This window comes from Tubulanus polymorphus, chromosome 4 (genome assembly GCF_964204645.1).
Source record: "Tubulanus polymorphus chromosome 4, tnTubPoly1.2, whole genome shotgun sequence".
Taxonomy (NCBI): Eukaryota; Metazoa; Nemertea; class Palaeonemertea; order Tubulaniformes; family Tubulanidae; genus Tubulanus; species Tubulanus polymorphus.
The window spans coordinates 20,753,490-20,766,846 of record NC_134028.1 but is presented as its reverse complement, the minus strand read 5'-3'; the positions used below and the strand labels follow the sequence as shown (position 1 = coordinate 20,766,846).

At 39.3% G+C, this 13,357-nt stretch overlaps 2 protein-coding genes across 2 annotated transcripts; both read left to right on the top strand.

The window, feature by feature from the left end:
• The first annotated feature begins 1,631 nt into the window (after positions 1-1,631).
• On the top strand, positions 1,632-7,768 carry LOC141904412 (putative short-chain type dehydrogenase/reductase y4vI). The gene is made up of 18 exons (XM_074792998.1): positions 1,632-1,739; positions 1,834-1,973; positions 2,053-2,148; positions 2,228-2,366; positions 2,760-2,800; positions 2,897-2,966; positions 3,053-3,089; positions 3,558-3,621; positions 3,947-4,093; positions 4,416-4,539; positions 6,219-6,358; positions 6,441-6,536; positions 6,616-6,754; positions 6,888-6,928; positions 7,007-7,076; positions 7,220-7,256; positions 7,378-7,441; positions 7,547-7,768. The coding sequence occupies exons 1-18, from the start codon at positions 1,703-1,705 to the stop codon at positions 7,700-7,702; spliced, it is 1,638 nt and encodes a 545-aa protein (XP_074649099.1). The 5' UTR covers positions 1,632-1,702; the 3' UTR covers positions 7,703-7,768.
• Positions 7,769-9,581: 1,813 nt separating this feature from the next.
• LOC141904113 (3-oxoacyl-[acyl-carrier-protein] reductase FabG-like) lies at positions 9,582-12,517 on the top strand. The gene is made up of 9 exons (XM_074792624.1): positions 9,582-9,950; positions 10,058-10,197; positions 10,334-10,429; positions 10,513-10,651; positions 10,983-11,023; positions 11,108-11,177; positions 11,259-11,295; positions 12,006-12,069; positions 12,160-12,517. Exons 1-9 carry the CDS (start codon positions 9,911-9,913, stop codon positions 12,310-12,312), a joined length of 780 nt encoding a protein of 259 aa, XP_074648725.1. The 5' UTR covers positions 9,582-9,910; the 3' UTR covers positions 12,313-12,517.
• Positions 12,518-13,357: the final 840 nt, after the last annotated feature.

The following is a 13,357-nucleotide window of genomic DNA, read 5'->3' as shown; positions in this document are numbered from 1 at the left end:
CTATTCAGGAAAAACACACAGGGGCTTGTCACACAGTTGATATCATTAACGACTCCCGGTATTCCTGTATTATAAGAAACAATTGGGTTACCAATCATCAATCTCAAAATGACCTCTCCACCTCAATCGACTGTATTTGCAAATATTCTCAACCGATTCACATGAAATAAGCTTCAATACAAACAAGATATTCTGCTTCCAACAAGCCTTTAACCATCACGACAATTATCTCTCAACGAAATCGGCTTTTTAAGAGAGATAGCTCAAAATGGAGGTGTACTGGTTCTACGGTGGACAGCAAAATGGTAGTGATGGTTATAGGCTCGTGGTGCTATATAAGTATGTTTCAACTACAGCAACCATTTCTTAACTATTAAGAATACATGTATGAATATCCACGAACCTCACCCAGTTATCAGGAATATATACGGTAATCTATCAGCTGAGTTTGTCCATGTTTTATATTAACACGGATTAGATGGTTGGCTTTCACCTGCTGAAACATGTAGGGAATAAAAACCAATAACATTGAAGCTAGATCGAAATACGCTTTGACCATTTCTTCCTAACGGTTTGATCCAAAAGACGGCACGGATAACAGACGCTACCTGGCTTCCAGTGAAATTTGCAACCTAATATGTTTTGTTATCACTAACAAACGGTGACACAGTCTCGAGTGGAAGTGGACTGACTTTTCCGCAAACATCTATTATTAACGAAAGTCCAGGACCTGGTGCTGATAACAACAAGTCATGCTATGATTCACGTCCTAAAAGCTATACGGCAACTTGAACTTTAAACTATAGTTTAAAGTAAAAATCGATTCCAATATATTGCAATCGATTTTTTTCCATAGGACAAACGTTTATGAAGATCAACTGAAGTTTGAACGCATCGTCAGCCTAGCATAACTTTGCTCTTGTGATCACCACTGCCATGATATGATATTAGATATGAATATTGCCCTAACTCGGAAAACGATATGAACCAAAAAGAGGAACAAGCGCAAGGAACAAATTACCATATAACACAAAGACCTCCTAAAATCACGCCCTACCTACATTTCTTTCCAACGCCAGTTGTGACCTGTTTCCGAGAAACAATCAAACTGGATGGAAATATAGGTTTTATATTATATATATACATATATACTTTAAACTTTATTGTCGGTTGATAAACTTTTGACAAATGACATTCATATTGATATATTCATAAAGATGGAAGCAACACTTTTATGAAAATGGCAGCATAACACTTCACAATCCAAAAAGAAAATCCGAAACAGCACAAAACATGATACAGCTTGTAGTGATCGAGTTCTCCTAAGATTTTACATAACTTTTAAAAATCTAGAGAGTTATGAACATAATTTGTTTTGCCCATTGAATTTAAAGAATTAATTTTTAATTACATAAAGGTGTACGTTTTTCAGAACAGACGCAAGAGATGTTATCATGGATCAAGCCACTGGATTCAAAATCGGGTGTAATTGGATAAAATCAACATTACGTACCAACCAAGAGCGGCATTTATTAGATTTGCGTTGTTTTTTATTGGAAAAGCTGTTACATGACTGCGTATAACAATGTATACAGCCTACTGTATTGCGTGTTGTTGTACGTAGGTACGAAGACCTAATGTCACAGCACACTTTGATAAGATCACCATTTATTTCTTTGAGTCTTCTCCGAACAAGAGTGGAATGACAATGCTTAAGGAAAAAGTCGTTATTATAACGGGTAGGAAAACTGAAAATAACTAACTCGATGATATCAAAGGTCCTCTGCCGAAGCTTTGAGAAGAAACTATATGGGCTAACCTCGTATTTTTCAGGGGCCAGCAGTGGAATAGGAAAAGCGGTTGCGGTAGAATTCGCTAAACACGGATCGAGATTAGTCCTGACCGGGAGAAATGAAGCTGACCTTCAAGATACGGTTGATAAGTGTAAACACGAAGGAATCACCGATTCGCAGGTGGATTGAAATCACTCACTTAATTCATCCACAGTTTCAAGTCTTATTTCGTTTTCTATAATTTCTCTATTTGTTTTAGATCTTAAGTTTAATAGTAGATTTTGCCGGTGAAGAAGAAGGAATAAAGAATTTAGTTGATAAAACTATTGAAAAGTTTGGTGTCATCGATATTCTGGTATAATACTCCTGATGGGTCTTTTTGAGGGGAATCAATTAGTAAAAACATAGATAAAACACTTTCTCCGGTTTTACAGGTAAACAATGCAGGTACTTCAAGACGCGGAAACCTTGAAACACAAACGATGGAAGATTATGACCTCACAATGAAAGTGAACGTCAGATCTGTGTTCTATTTAACTAAACTCGTTCGACCCCACATCATTAAACAAAAAGGTAGGTAACTTATGATTAGAATTCAGATGGTGCCCGTATTAGAATCATATATACAAACATGGACCAGTCGCAGTCAGATTTAAGACCAGTCTAAGGTCATCGTAGTTCTTACGTCCAAAACTCAGGCGCGGCTAAATGTTACTGTACCGATAGTTTCGTGTCCATGAAAATTGCACCAAAAAGCAATAAATTTACAAAAATGTCCTGTTTGTCCTAGATCAGCCCTTTGTTCAAAATTGTGCTACCCTTTACCTTAAGCCACGGATCCGCCCCTGAGACTAGCCGTAACCACGCATGGCCTCATGGTATGACTGTGCAACTAGGCCCTGTCCTTGAAGACATGCGGCCTTACTTGAACTTCATTGAATACTAGGAATGATATTTTCATTTCAGGGAATATCATTATGATGTCTAGTATTAACAGTATTATTGCAGTAAGTAAGAAATCAATTGTTTGAAACTGATTGAAATTCGTACATACAATCCCGGATTCCAAATTCTTCATCTTTGATGTATCCATTTTATTGTAGACTCGCAATGATATTGCGTATAACATGTCGAAAGCAGCACTTGATCATTTGATGCGAAATCTAGCAATAGGTAGATACATTATATAGACCACTAACCCCCGAATGGATGTTAGAGGCTTTCAGTGTTAAAATGAAACAATTGGATCGTACTTTCAGAACTAGCAGAATTCGGAGTTCGGGTCAATTCTGTAAAGTAAGTTTTTTCCCCATTAATTTTGATCCCATATTCTACGACCCGGGTCTGGGCTCGGGTTAAAGATTATGCCAATCAGTCGATTGCCGCGAAATTTCCAATTATATTATACATCAATTTTAACAAAAAGTTCTGTTAATTCGACCGCCGATCGTTCAACGTGCATAACTTCGAATCATGATTTCAAAATCAACCCCCCCCCCGTTTCGCACCTGGCAGGTGTGGTGGGTTTGTAAGGGAAAAATCAAACCACATCTACCAATATCATCAAATAATTAACAGGGACAATGCTTATTCTAAGTTAAAAAAGACAATTTCAGTCGATAACTGTGACCCATTGGAGTCAGTTGTGTTACGTGGATAAACTATAGTCTTTAACACATGACCCGTATTTAGGGCTAACATCTGTTTTCTAAGATTATATTATGTATTAGATGTTTGGTACATGTATGAATTTACATTTTGTAGTCCTGGAGCTGTACCCACAAAAATCCAAAGACGGGCTGGAATGACCGAGGAAGAGTTCGAAAAGGTACATTCTTAGTGATGCTATTTAAGACACATGAAATGATTTCTTCTCTCAACTTCACAAAGAAGTACAACAGTGGCCGTAGGTCTTTATCGGAACCTCTCCTAAATAACTCATAATTCTAGTGCAGTTTACTAATAAGTTGTCAACCGGGTTCTAAGCTCTATCCCTCACAACGATGGAGTCCAGTTTGTCTTAAATCGATGGTAGTTAGACCTTTTCGTGAAACTGGCCAATGACAACAACACTTCCGAATTCTTTCTGAATTGTGATGCGCGCCTTTTATTAAGAGAAACAATGAGATTCAACATCATTTATTTACTTCCAGTACATGCAAGAAATTGGTCCAGCGGTCCACGCTCTCAAACGCTACGGCGAAACTGAAGAGGTGGCGAAGGCGGTCAGGTTCTTAGCATCAGATGAGGCATCGTTTACGACCGGGATGGCTCTTACTGTGGATGGTGGTGCTATCATATTCAAGAGATAAATAACCACACCATATTGCCGTATTGCCAGACGTGAAGTGGGTCTCAGCCTATTTCATTGAACGTAGCGTTACTTCCAGTATTCCGGAATTGATAAAAGCAGGAACGGAAAGGAACAAGATACGTATTTATTATACTCAGCCCTGATCCTTTTCGTTCCGTTCCTGAAAGTATCATAAGCCTTGTGTCATAGTTGAAATAAAGGCCTCGTGTCATACGTTCATGTAGTTCAAATAAAGTTTATGCAGTAAAAGCTCGTGTTAGACGTTAGATTGATATGTACGTACTGGGATATCGCTGTATTGATCCACTTCTTACGCCGGACGGCTCGCGTGGAGTGTGATATCAGCACACACACAGACGGGCTGGAGAATAAGTAGGCCTAGCGCAGATACAATGGCAACGTCACTGAAAGACAAAGTCGCTCTTATAACAGGTATGAAATGCATATCATATTGTATGTTTCTTGAAGTGAACATGCAATTTCTTCAATAAGCACGTGGGTAATACGTTATTGAATAGGGGATCAATCGGTGTGTATACGCAAAAACACCGGCACAGGCTAAGTTTGAATTACAAAGACCTTGCCGTTTTATGGCCGTCTTTCTCAGTTTTTCTTTTTTTCATTAAAACAACCTGGTGGGTGTCATCTTCACTCGTCAAGGGATTCAAACCCACTACGCTAAAGCCGTTCGCCGAACCCCTTGACCTCACGAGTCGTTGGAGTCGTTACTAGCCGACCAGAATCCGGTCGTACCAATCACAGCACTTGTAACAAACGACTTAAGGCTTCTATTGGTTTTCCCGTTAAATGGACCAATCAGCGAACGTTTTACTGAACAAGGAAGTATTTCGCAAATCGATATATGACGTCATGCGCAACAGCGCCATTAATGAAATCACGCTTCGTGAGGCCAGGGAGCTGGTGGAAGCGAGTTCGGGAGTGATACCGGACCCCTGGCAAGCGAGGATGGGTGGGTGTACAATTTTGGACTTCAGAATTTTGAGAAATAAGGTATATTTTGAAGCCTAATAAATCCAGAGCTAAAAATGTACCCGTTTCTCATGGCCGGTCGGGTCATCAGAGGAAGTCGAAAAAGAGTCAAAATCAATTAGCAAATCCGGTCGACCAAGTTAGATACGTACGCATTTTACCTAAGTCGGGATAGAAGAATATCATATAGTTTTACGACGTTTGTACCTGTGATTCTGTGAACTGGTCCGACTGCTGGACTGACAACACATAGGCCCGACAACACGTTTTTACATCGTGGCAACACCAGTCATTCCCTTTCTACATGCTTATGCGATGGATAAATGTGGGAAACATAGTGAGAAATAGATAGAATGGCCTCCAGGGGGCGTTGAACAATGCAATAACTTAGTATTTCTATATTATATTCGTACCTATGCATATTTTGTTACCACAATCAATTGGAAAGTTCTAGCTCATGACATGGTCTATGATTGTGGTGAGTTTCAAGGACATTAGTTATTCTATATGGTCACTAGAGGGCGTTGAATAGTAGCATAACTTAATATTTCCTTATTATATTGGTACCTAGGCACATTTTCTTACCATAATCAATTGCAAAGTTGTAGCTCACTACATGTTCCATGATTACGGTGAGTTTCAAGGTCATAGAGCTTTGCATATGGTCACCAGGGGGCGTTGAATAGTAGAATTACTTAGTATTTCCATATATTGGTAACTAGGCATATTTTGTTACCACAATCAATTACAAAATTGTAGCTGCTGACATGTTCTATGATTGTGGTGAGTTTCAAGGTCATTAGATCTTTCAAGGTCATTGGATGGGGGCGTTGAATATTGAAATTGTTAGATTGTTTAGCAATTGAAACCACTTCACCTTTGGGCATGGTGTCCCTGGACCCATAGTTTACTTTTCAAATACGTAAAAATGAGTACCGGTACCGTTTATAATCAAGGCTACAAGGTTTTATGGCGGGTCAATTCTTTAAAAGTAAAAGATAAAAGTAAATTCAAAAAATAAAAGTAAAAAATAAATTAGATTTTTCATTCCTGAATCTTTAGAAACATGTTTTTTTTTTACCTTAGTTTTACACGTAGTACGTATATACATCGTGTTTCAGGAGCCAGTAATGGAATTGGAAAAGCAATAGCTGTAGAATTTGCTCGACACGGATCAAAATTAGTCCTAACCGGAAGAAATGAAGCTGACCTTCAAGATACGGTTGATCAGTGTAAACACGAAGGTGTCGCGGATTCGCAGGTGACTGAAATCAATCTGAACGGATTCAGCTACAGTGACAAGCGTTCTTTTGTTTTCCATTGTTTATTTCTATGTGCTTTAGATTTTAAGTGTAATAGTAGATTTTGCCGGTGAAGATGAGGGAATAAAAAATTTGGTTGATAAAACTATTGAAAAGTTTGAAGTCATCGATATTCTGGTAAGGACTTAGAAATATATTAGCGCGTCCTATAAGTGATAATAGATTTTAGCGATTTTATTTCATCAAATTTTCCCAGGTGAATAATGCAGGTACCGCGAAATTCGGAAACCTTGAAACGCAAACGATGGAAGATTATGACCTTATAATGAAAGTCAACCTCAGATCTGTGTTCTATTTGACCAAACTCGTGCGACCTCACATCATTAAGCAAAAAGGTATCCATTTATAAAATAGATGTATAATCTAGTTTATACGTCCATGTTTAGATGACTATATCCACCACCTCAATATGTTGAACAATCAGTCCTGATGTTATCAACTCCACCAACGTCATTTCCTTCTTTACAGGAAATATAGTCATGGTTTCAAGCGTCAATAGTTTAATCGTGGTAAGTATGGAAAACACTGGCTGTCCATACATCACAAGATCGATTAAATTTTTCTAATGTCATTTTCTGCTTTTATAGACTGCAAAAACGATTGCTTATAACATGTCAAAAGCAGCACTGGATCATCTTATGCGTAATCTAGCAATAGGTATATGTAATACTAAGCATCCACTTTTAACGGCACGTTGCACAAATCTTGATATCATCGACGAAATATTAATAGCCTTTGAAACGACTAGCTCAGTCTCGGTCATTCATAAATAGAAGAAAGATTTATTGTGTCAATTTCAGAGCTAGCAGAATTTGGGGTACGAGTCAATGCTGTAAAGTAAGTATTTGGCTAATTAATTCCAATTAAACCGGAGGTCACCTCAACGCGATTTACCTCTACGACCCCCACTAATACATGCACGTGTTTGCCTACGTATATCTAAATCTATTCGTTTTAGCCCTGGTGAAGTACTGACGAAATTACAAGGACGCGTTGGAATAGCTGAAGACCAACTGGAAAAGGTACAAAACGATCACGCGTGTCATTTGAATGGTGATTCGGAAATTCTTGTCACAACAGAGAACCGGAAAAAAGAATTACATGTATATACGAAATCAATATTTCAGTACGCGGAAGAAGTTGGTCCAACGGTTCACGCTTTAGGTCGCTGTGGTGAACGTGAAGAGGTGGCGAGGGCGGTCAGGTTCTTAGCTTCTGATGACGCCTCGTTTACGACTGGTGTAACTCTCCCTGTGGATGGTGGTGCAGCGCATAAGAAATAAAATAAACTTCGATGGGGGTCCTCTTCCTTGAGCTCATTCTGTGTATAAACTAATTGATAGTATCTTGATGGTGTATAATTGAACGTCTTATTGTATTCATTGTTGGATAAATTCTAGTCTTCGGATGCAGCGCGTTCATCCAGGTGAACTGCAGTCTCTAACCGTCTTGGCCTATCTGAAAATCGCAGGTATCTGCAGCCTGGATTCAAATTCAATACGGTCACAGGCTGGTTACGATTTACGATTTTATTTACACTCCAACCATTTCCATGGTATATGGAGGAAAACTATTACACATTTATATACAAATATTTACAAAACAACACTGAAGTTATGTGACCTGCCACGCGACGCCTACCGACACAACTGAGAAGTGTACTGAGGAGAACCGTGTTCGTAAGCCAAGCTTGTGTCAACGCTCCGATTCCCAGCAACTGATGAACCCGACTAGCGGCGCGATATACGAGATCCAGCCAGTTGCTTCCGCAAACTACTGCGATCACTGGCAACTGAACCGACTGCCAACTGAGCCGATTGTCATGTGAAGAACATAATATTCATTTAGAGAATTAGTTTCAATTTGAACATACATTTGTATGCTCGTTCAAAATGAGGTGGAATGTGGTGACATTCGGTCATTTCGAGCTTAATTACCGTATCGAATTAAGATGATGGGCTCACTGCGAAACAAGATAGATATTTATCGAGATGGTGCTCACGCCATATATTTACGAATTTCGTTTCGTCTGTCCAATCACCTTCTGTGCTGTAGGTTCGGTTTGCCTTAAGAAGAGGTTTGAAATTTTATGACCAGAAACTAAAATGCCGACTTGCTGTCTAAATTTCTAATCCCATTGCCGGAATTTGTAAGCGCAGTTCTCGATGACAGTTAACAAAAATGTCATATAAATTGAAAAGAACATAAACATACATTCGAAAAGTTGTATGTATAGTGAATCAAACTTGATCATCAATGGTTGACTGAATTAAAATACATTGTATTCAAGAATTTCTCGCATCGCTCGGCTGATAAGCCGGCTTACGATGCCAACACGACGCCTTGTATTTCCATGAGATATATATGAAGCAGCCTAACTTTTTTAAGTCAGAGTATGCGCTCTAGACGTATCGGCCCCACTCCGCGCGGGATTTACGCGAAGCAGCAGAACACAAACATGGCCACTCTCTCAATTTTCAATGATAGAAATCGTGTGTGCATTTCAATTATTTCGGTTAATTGTTAGGGTTTTAAGGCACAATATAAGTTGATGATGTGATATGGCGATGTTAATTAATGATAATTCCGCAGTGAAGCTAGACACGAACGGTGCCGATTGAGTGTACAGCTGCCAAAAACACTGAAATGTGCGTAGTTGCGTAACTATTTGCAGTGAATTGCAGACGAAACATGAAGCCTTAACGGCCGTTTAAAAAGAAATTATACCAATCGCAATTGTAAAATAAAAATGAGATAGATCCTAAGTTAAAATTCTGGCCATTTCTAAAATGTTATTACTAATTTTTAGTCAGTGCGGAACGTTTAGTTTTCCAACAGTAATGAGGGGTGGTAGGTAGTCATGCAATTCAAGTCATCATTTATTACACGTTACTTCCGTGTTGCTGAAAATCTCGCGAGTCCTGGACCAAACCCCAATGAACAATGTGATCTGTGTGCTGGCCACAAATGCACACAGATCACACTACACTACCCCATTACACACTACAGTACCCACAGCTTTCATATATTCATCCAAATATTTAGTGTCTTTCTTCCTGGATCCCTTTTCTGCTAACGCATTATGGAGAAAAGGTTTGCGATAGCTGGTAGTGAATAGCGAAACGACAATCAGACACGTGCTTGCATATAATGCCTGAATAGATAAGAGATATCTTCATAGTGAAAAACAGTACACGAAACACGATAGCAGGTTATACACCTATATATGCCTAAGTGAACTTCGGTTTTCGTTCGACTGGTGGTCGCAACTACCGAACACATTTAGGTCGTCAGTTGTCGCGTAATTCACACTGTCTTGGAAATAGGTCCGAACTACTGCGACCGTGCTCAATCCCGTGGTCGACCATCGGATCATACAGTCCCGACTAAATGACATTCGGTTTCACTTACTCCGATACCGGATGTTCGCCCTAGGCACAATAAAGCATTTTTCAATATAACTAGTTGTTGCAAGGCGTAGACCTAGTGAAATGGCGTTGTCGTTGAGAAATAAAGTCGTTCTTATAACAGGTATGCGATGTCTATGTTCAGCTTACATGCGCTTTAATCCACCCCTAAACACCTACGCGTTGCATGCTTTCATTCAACCAATAACAAGAAAACATGTATGTTTTCAGGAGCCAGTAATGGAATAGGAAAAGCAATAGCTTTGGAATTCGCTAAACACGGATCGAAATTAGTCCTGACCGGAAGAAATGGAACCGACCTTCAAGATACGGTTCATAAGTGTAAACGCGAAGGGGTCACTGATTCGCAGGTTGGCAGAAATCATACGTAATCGCAACCACTATGAAACGATTCGTTTCATAGTCCATATCTCAACTGACTCGTCCACAGTTTATAATGTCTTCAGTTTTCTATGGATTAGTTTTTTTGTTTTTCTTATTTTTTAGATTTTAAGTGTAATAGTAGATTTTGCCGGTGAAGATGGAGGAATAAGAAAATTGGTTGATGAAACTATTGAAAAGTTTGGAGTCATAGATGTTCTGGTAAGAGAGAATTTTTATGTCTTAGAATTTTTCAATCTTAGGAGGAGAGATACATGTACGATGTTAAACCTATGAATTCCCAGGTGAACAATGCAGGTACTGCAAAACTTGGAAACCTTGAAACACAAACGATGGAAGATTATGACCTCACAATGAAAGTCAACCTCAGATCTGTGTTCTATTTGACCAAACTCGTGCGACCTCACATCATTAAACAAAAAGGTAGGACTATACCCGCGGTGTGACCAGTCAGTTCGATCTGAAAACCGATTGATTGCAGTCAGTCTAATGGACACGTGTGGGATGTGTGTTTATGTTTTTAGCATTTTGTGAGACCAATGTAATCCACTTAAAACCAGTCTTACGTATCATTTTATGAAGTCACGGATTGTGGAACTCGACCTAGACACTAAGCCTCCAAACTTCCTCAAACAGCAGTTGCACAGTTGTCTGGTCTTAAAGTCTTAAGATTGATTAGAACTGAATATGTTTGATGTACTCGGCCGCAATGCTGTACCAACTAGCCCAATGCGAAATTCGTTTTTCTTTTCAGGAAATATAGTCATGGTTTCAAGCGTCAATAGTTTAATTGTCGTGAGTTTAAGAAATCGAAAGTTCCCTGTCAAGGTCTTAAATCCAGATTTTTCAGATATATACCATTATTTTTCTGTTTTTAAGGCTACGGAAACGATTGCGTACAACATGTCGAAAGCAGCTATTGATCATCTAATGCGTAATCTAGCAATAGGTAAACGTCACATATCGCCCACAACTCCTGAAGGGATGAAAGAGATTCTAAAATGAAACTATAATATTAACGTACTTTCAGAGCTTGCAGAATTTGGAGTTCGAGTCAATTCTGTAAAGTGAGTTCCTTTGTTTTTTTGTCAAATAATATGGATAATAGTGTTAGTAACTTGTAGCAAAATTTTACCTAAGTTTTAACTTGTGCAGTGGTCAATGACAATCCTAGCCCCCTGCCCGGAACTCGCCACTAGATCGACACCATTATTTCCTTACTGTTACGATTCAACATCATAACGCTCATACTTTTCACTTGAACACAAGATCATCAAAGGTTTGGAAACGACACCTGGACATGTTTACACAAGATTAAACACAGTCCCTTCAGTTGAAGCATGGCGTTTATTTTTATATTTTTGCGTTATGAATGAATTAAATAACAATCGGTATAACTATTATTATGAACTAAGCCCGGTCAAGACAGTTTGACTTGATTAAATGTCGTTGACGTTTCAACAATGGACGAGTTTTAACGAATTTCAATCTCACCACTTGTTACTGGCTTATGGTTGTCATAGGGAGCCGGCCCTGATTTTGGCAACAAGTCTTTGGATTGATCCTGAATCTTAGTGTTGGTTGGCCTTGAATGGCCTTAAGTATAAAGCATCTTTGAAAAAATGAACCCTGAATTCGTTGTTGTTTGAAATGTGTTTTCGTCACAAATTCGACGACGAATTACGTATGTCTGACGAGGGGGGGTTGACTGCGGCCCCAGAGGATACAAACGGAATGGCTCATATGGTTGTACGAATATTCAAATATCATATTTCAGCCCTGGTGAAGTACTGACGAAATTGCAGGAACGTTTTGAAACGACTAAAGCCGAACTAGACAAGGTTGCAACGCATATGACATTTTTATCTAATTGAATGTTTCCTGTGTATTTATGTAAAATCAGTCAAATAGAAATGAAATCTGTGTTTCAGTACATGGAAAACACCGGCGCGGTATTCCACCCGCTGGGTCGTAACGCCGAGGCTGAAGAGGTGGCGAAGGCGGTCAGGTTCTTAGCTTCGGATGACGCGTCTTTTACGACTGGTGTCGCTCTTACTGTGGATGGTGGTGCAGCTTATAAATAGCAACAAGTGGTCTCTTTTCGTTAATATGAGTTCTAGATAAAATAAAGTAATCGATACAGACTGAAAAGATCATCTATGGCTTCACGTTGATAACAATTAAGTTGGAAAATTCTCATATCTATCAGGGGCTGGTTTTGATCTTGGATTAGAAGCGATTTGATTTTTTCCTATTTAGTATCCCTATAAGGCGAGCGTAGGTCGGCCTTGCGACTCGCCAACGACCCACAGACAAGGCTCCCTTCGGACTGCCATCGACACCGACGTCGCAAGACCGAGGGACCTATGCCACCACCACCACACCTGCCGGAAACGAAACAGCAGGTTGTTGAAAAACGACATGTACTATATAACTGTATCGCCTATACTGAAATACTAAACTCAGATACTAGATTCCTGTAACGTAACAACGTCGACAGAAAATACCGAAAATGACCATCGGAGCGTAAAAATACCGATGACCAAACGAAGCATCCTACAGCATCTCAGTCGGCCCACCGAGGGCCCAAGACTTGAATACGGGAAACCGGCTAATAGTCGGATCCAGAGGCCATTTTGAAGGACTTGTCACATCTCATAATGACACTTTAGTGTCCTAGAAGGCATTATCAAGCGTTACCCTGCACCGAAATGCAGCATATTACGTTGGAAGAATGAATAAGGGTGTTGAGTACTTCCAACCAGGCATGCTACGTCTATGCTGAATCCGGGCGATTCGGTTGATGGTATGTTTAAATTCTACACTCGTCGCTTTGAACAATTCCCCGAAAGGGATTCAAAAACTCTCTTAATAGCATAAAGCTAGTAATGTAGGCATGAGGTCCACAAAACAGCGAGCTATTGCGTTCACTTTTCGATTCGACACAATGTAAACCATAGTTTATATCTTGAAAAACAAGTATGTACCAGATCGGTGTTCTTATGTATTGTAATAAATGAAGTACAATAGCGATTTACACCTCAAATATTTTGTCTAAATACAACGCAAATGTAACGAAGCATTAAAAATAACTCAGAACTACATCAATCCGAACAGTAATCGTAAAAC

Bases quoted from the DNA above. Each gene is read 5' to 3' on its own strand.
- LOC141904412 (XM_074792998.1), top strand. From the start codon at position 1,703: ATGACAATGCTTAAGGAAAAAGTCGTTATTATAACGG. The intron at 2,801-2,896 runs GTAAGTAAGAAA...ATTTTATTGTAG, and splicing joins GTATTAACAGTATTATTGCA to ACTCGCAATGATATTGCGTA. The intron at 6,537-6,615 runs GTAAGGACTTAG...AAATTTTCCCAG, and splicing joins TTGAAGTCATCGATATTCTG to GTGAATAATGCAGGTACCGC.
- LOC141904113 (XM_074792624.1), top strand. From the start codon at position 9,911: ATGGCGTTGTCGTTGAGAAATAAAGTCGTTCTTATAACAG. The intron at 11,296-12,005 runs GTGAGTTCCTTT...ATCATATTTCAG, and splicing joins GTTCGAGTCAATTCTGTAAA to CCCTGGTGAAGTACTGACGA. The intron at 12,070-12,159 runs GTTGCAACGCAT...TCTGTGTTTCAG, and splicing joins CTAAAGCCGAACTAGACAAG to TACATGGAAAACACCGGCGC.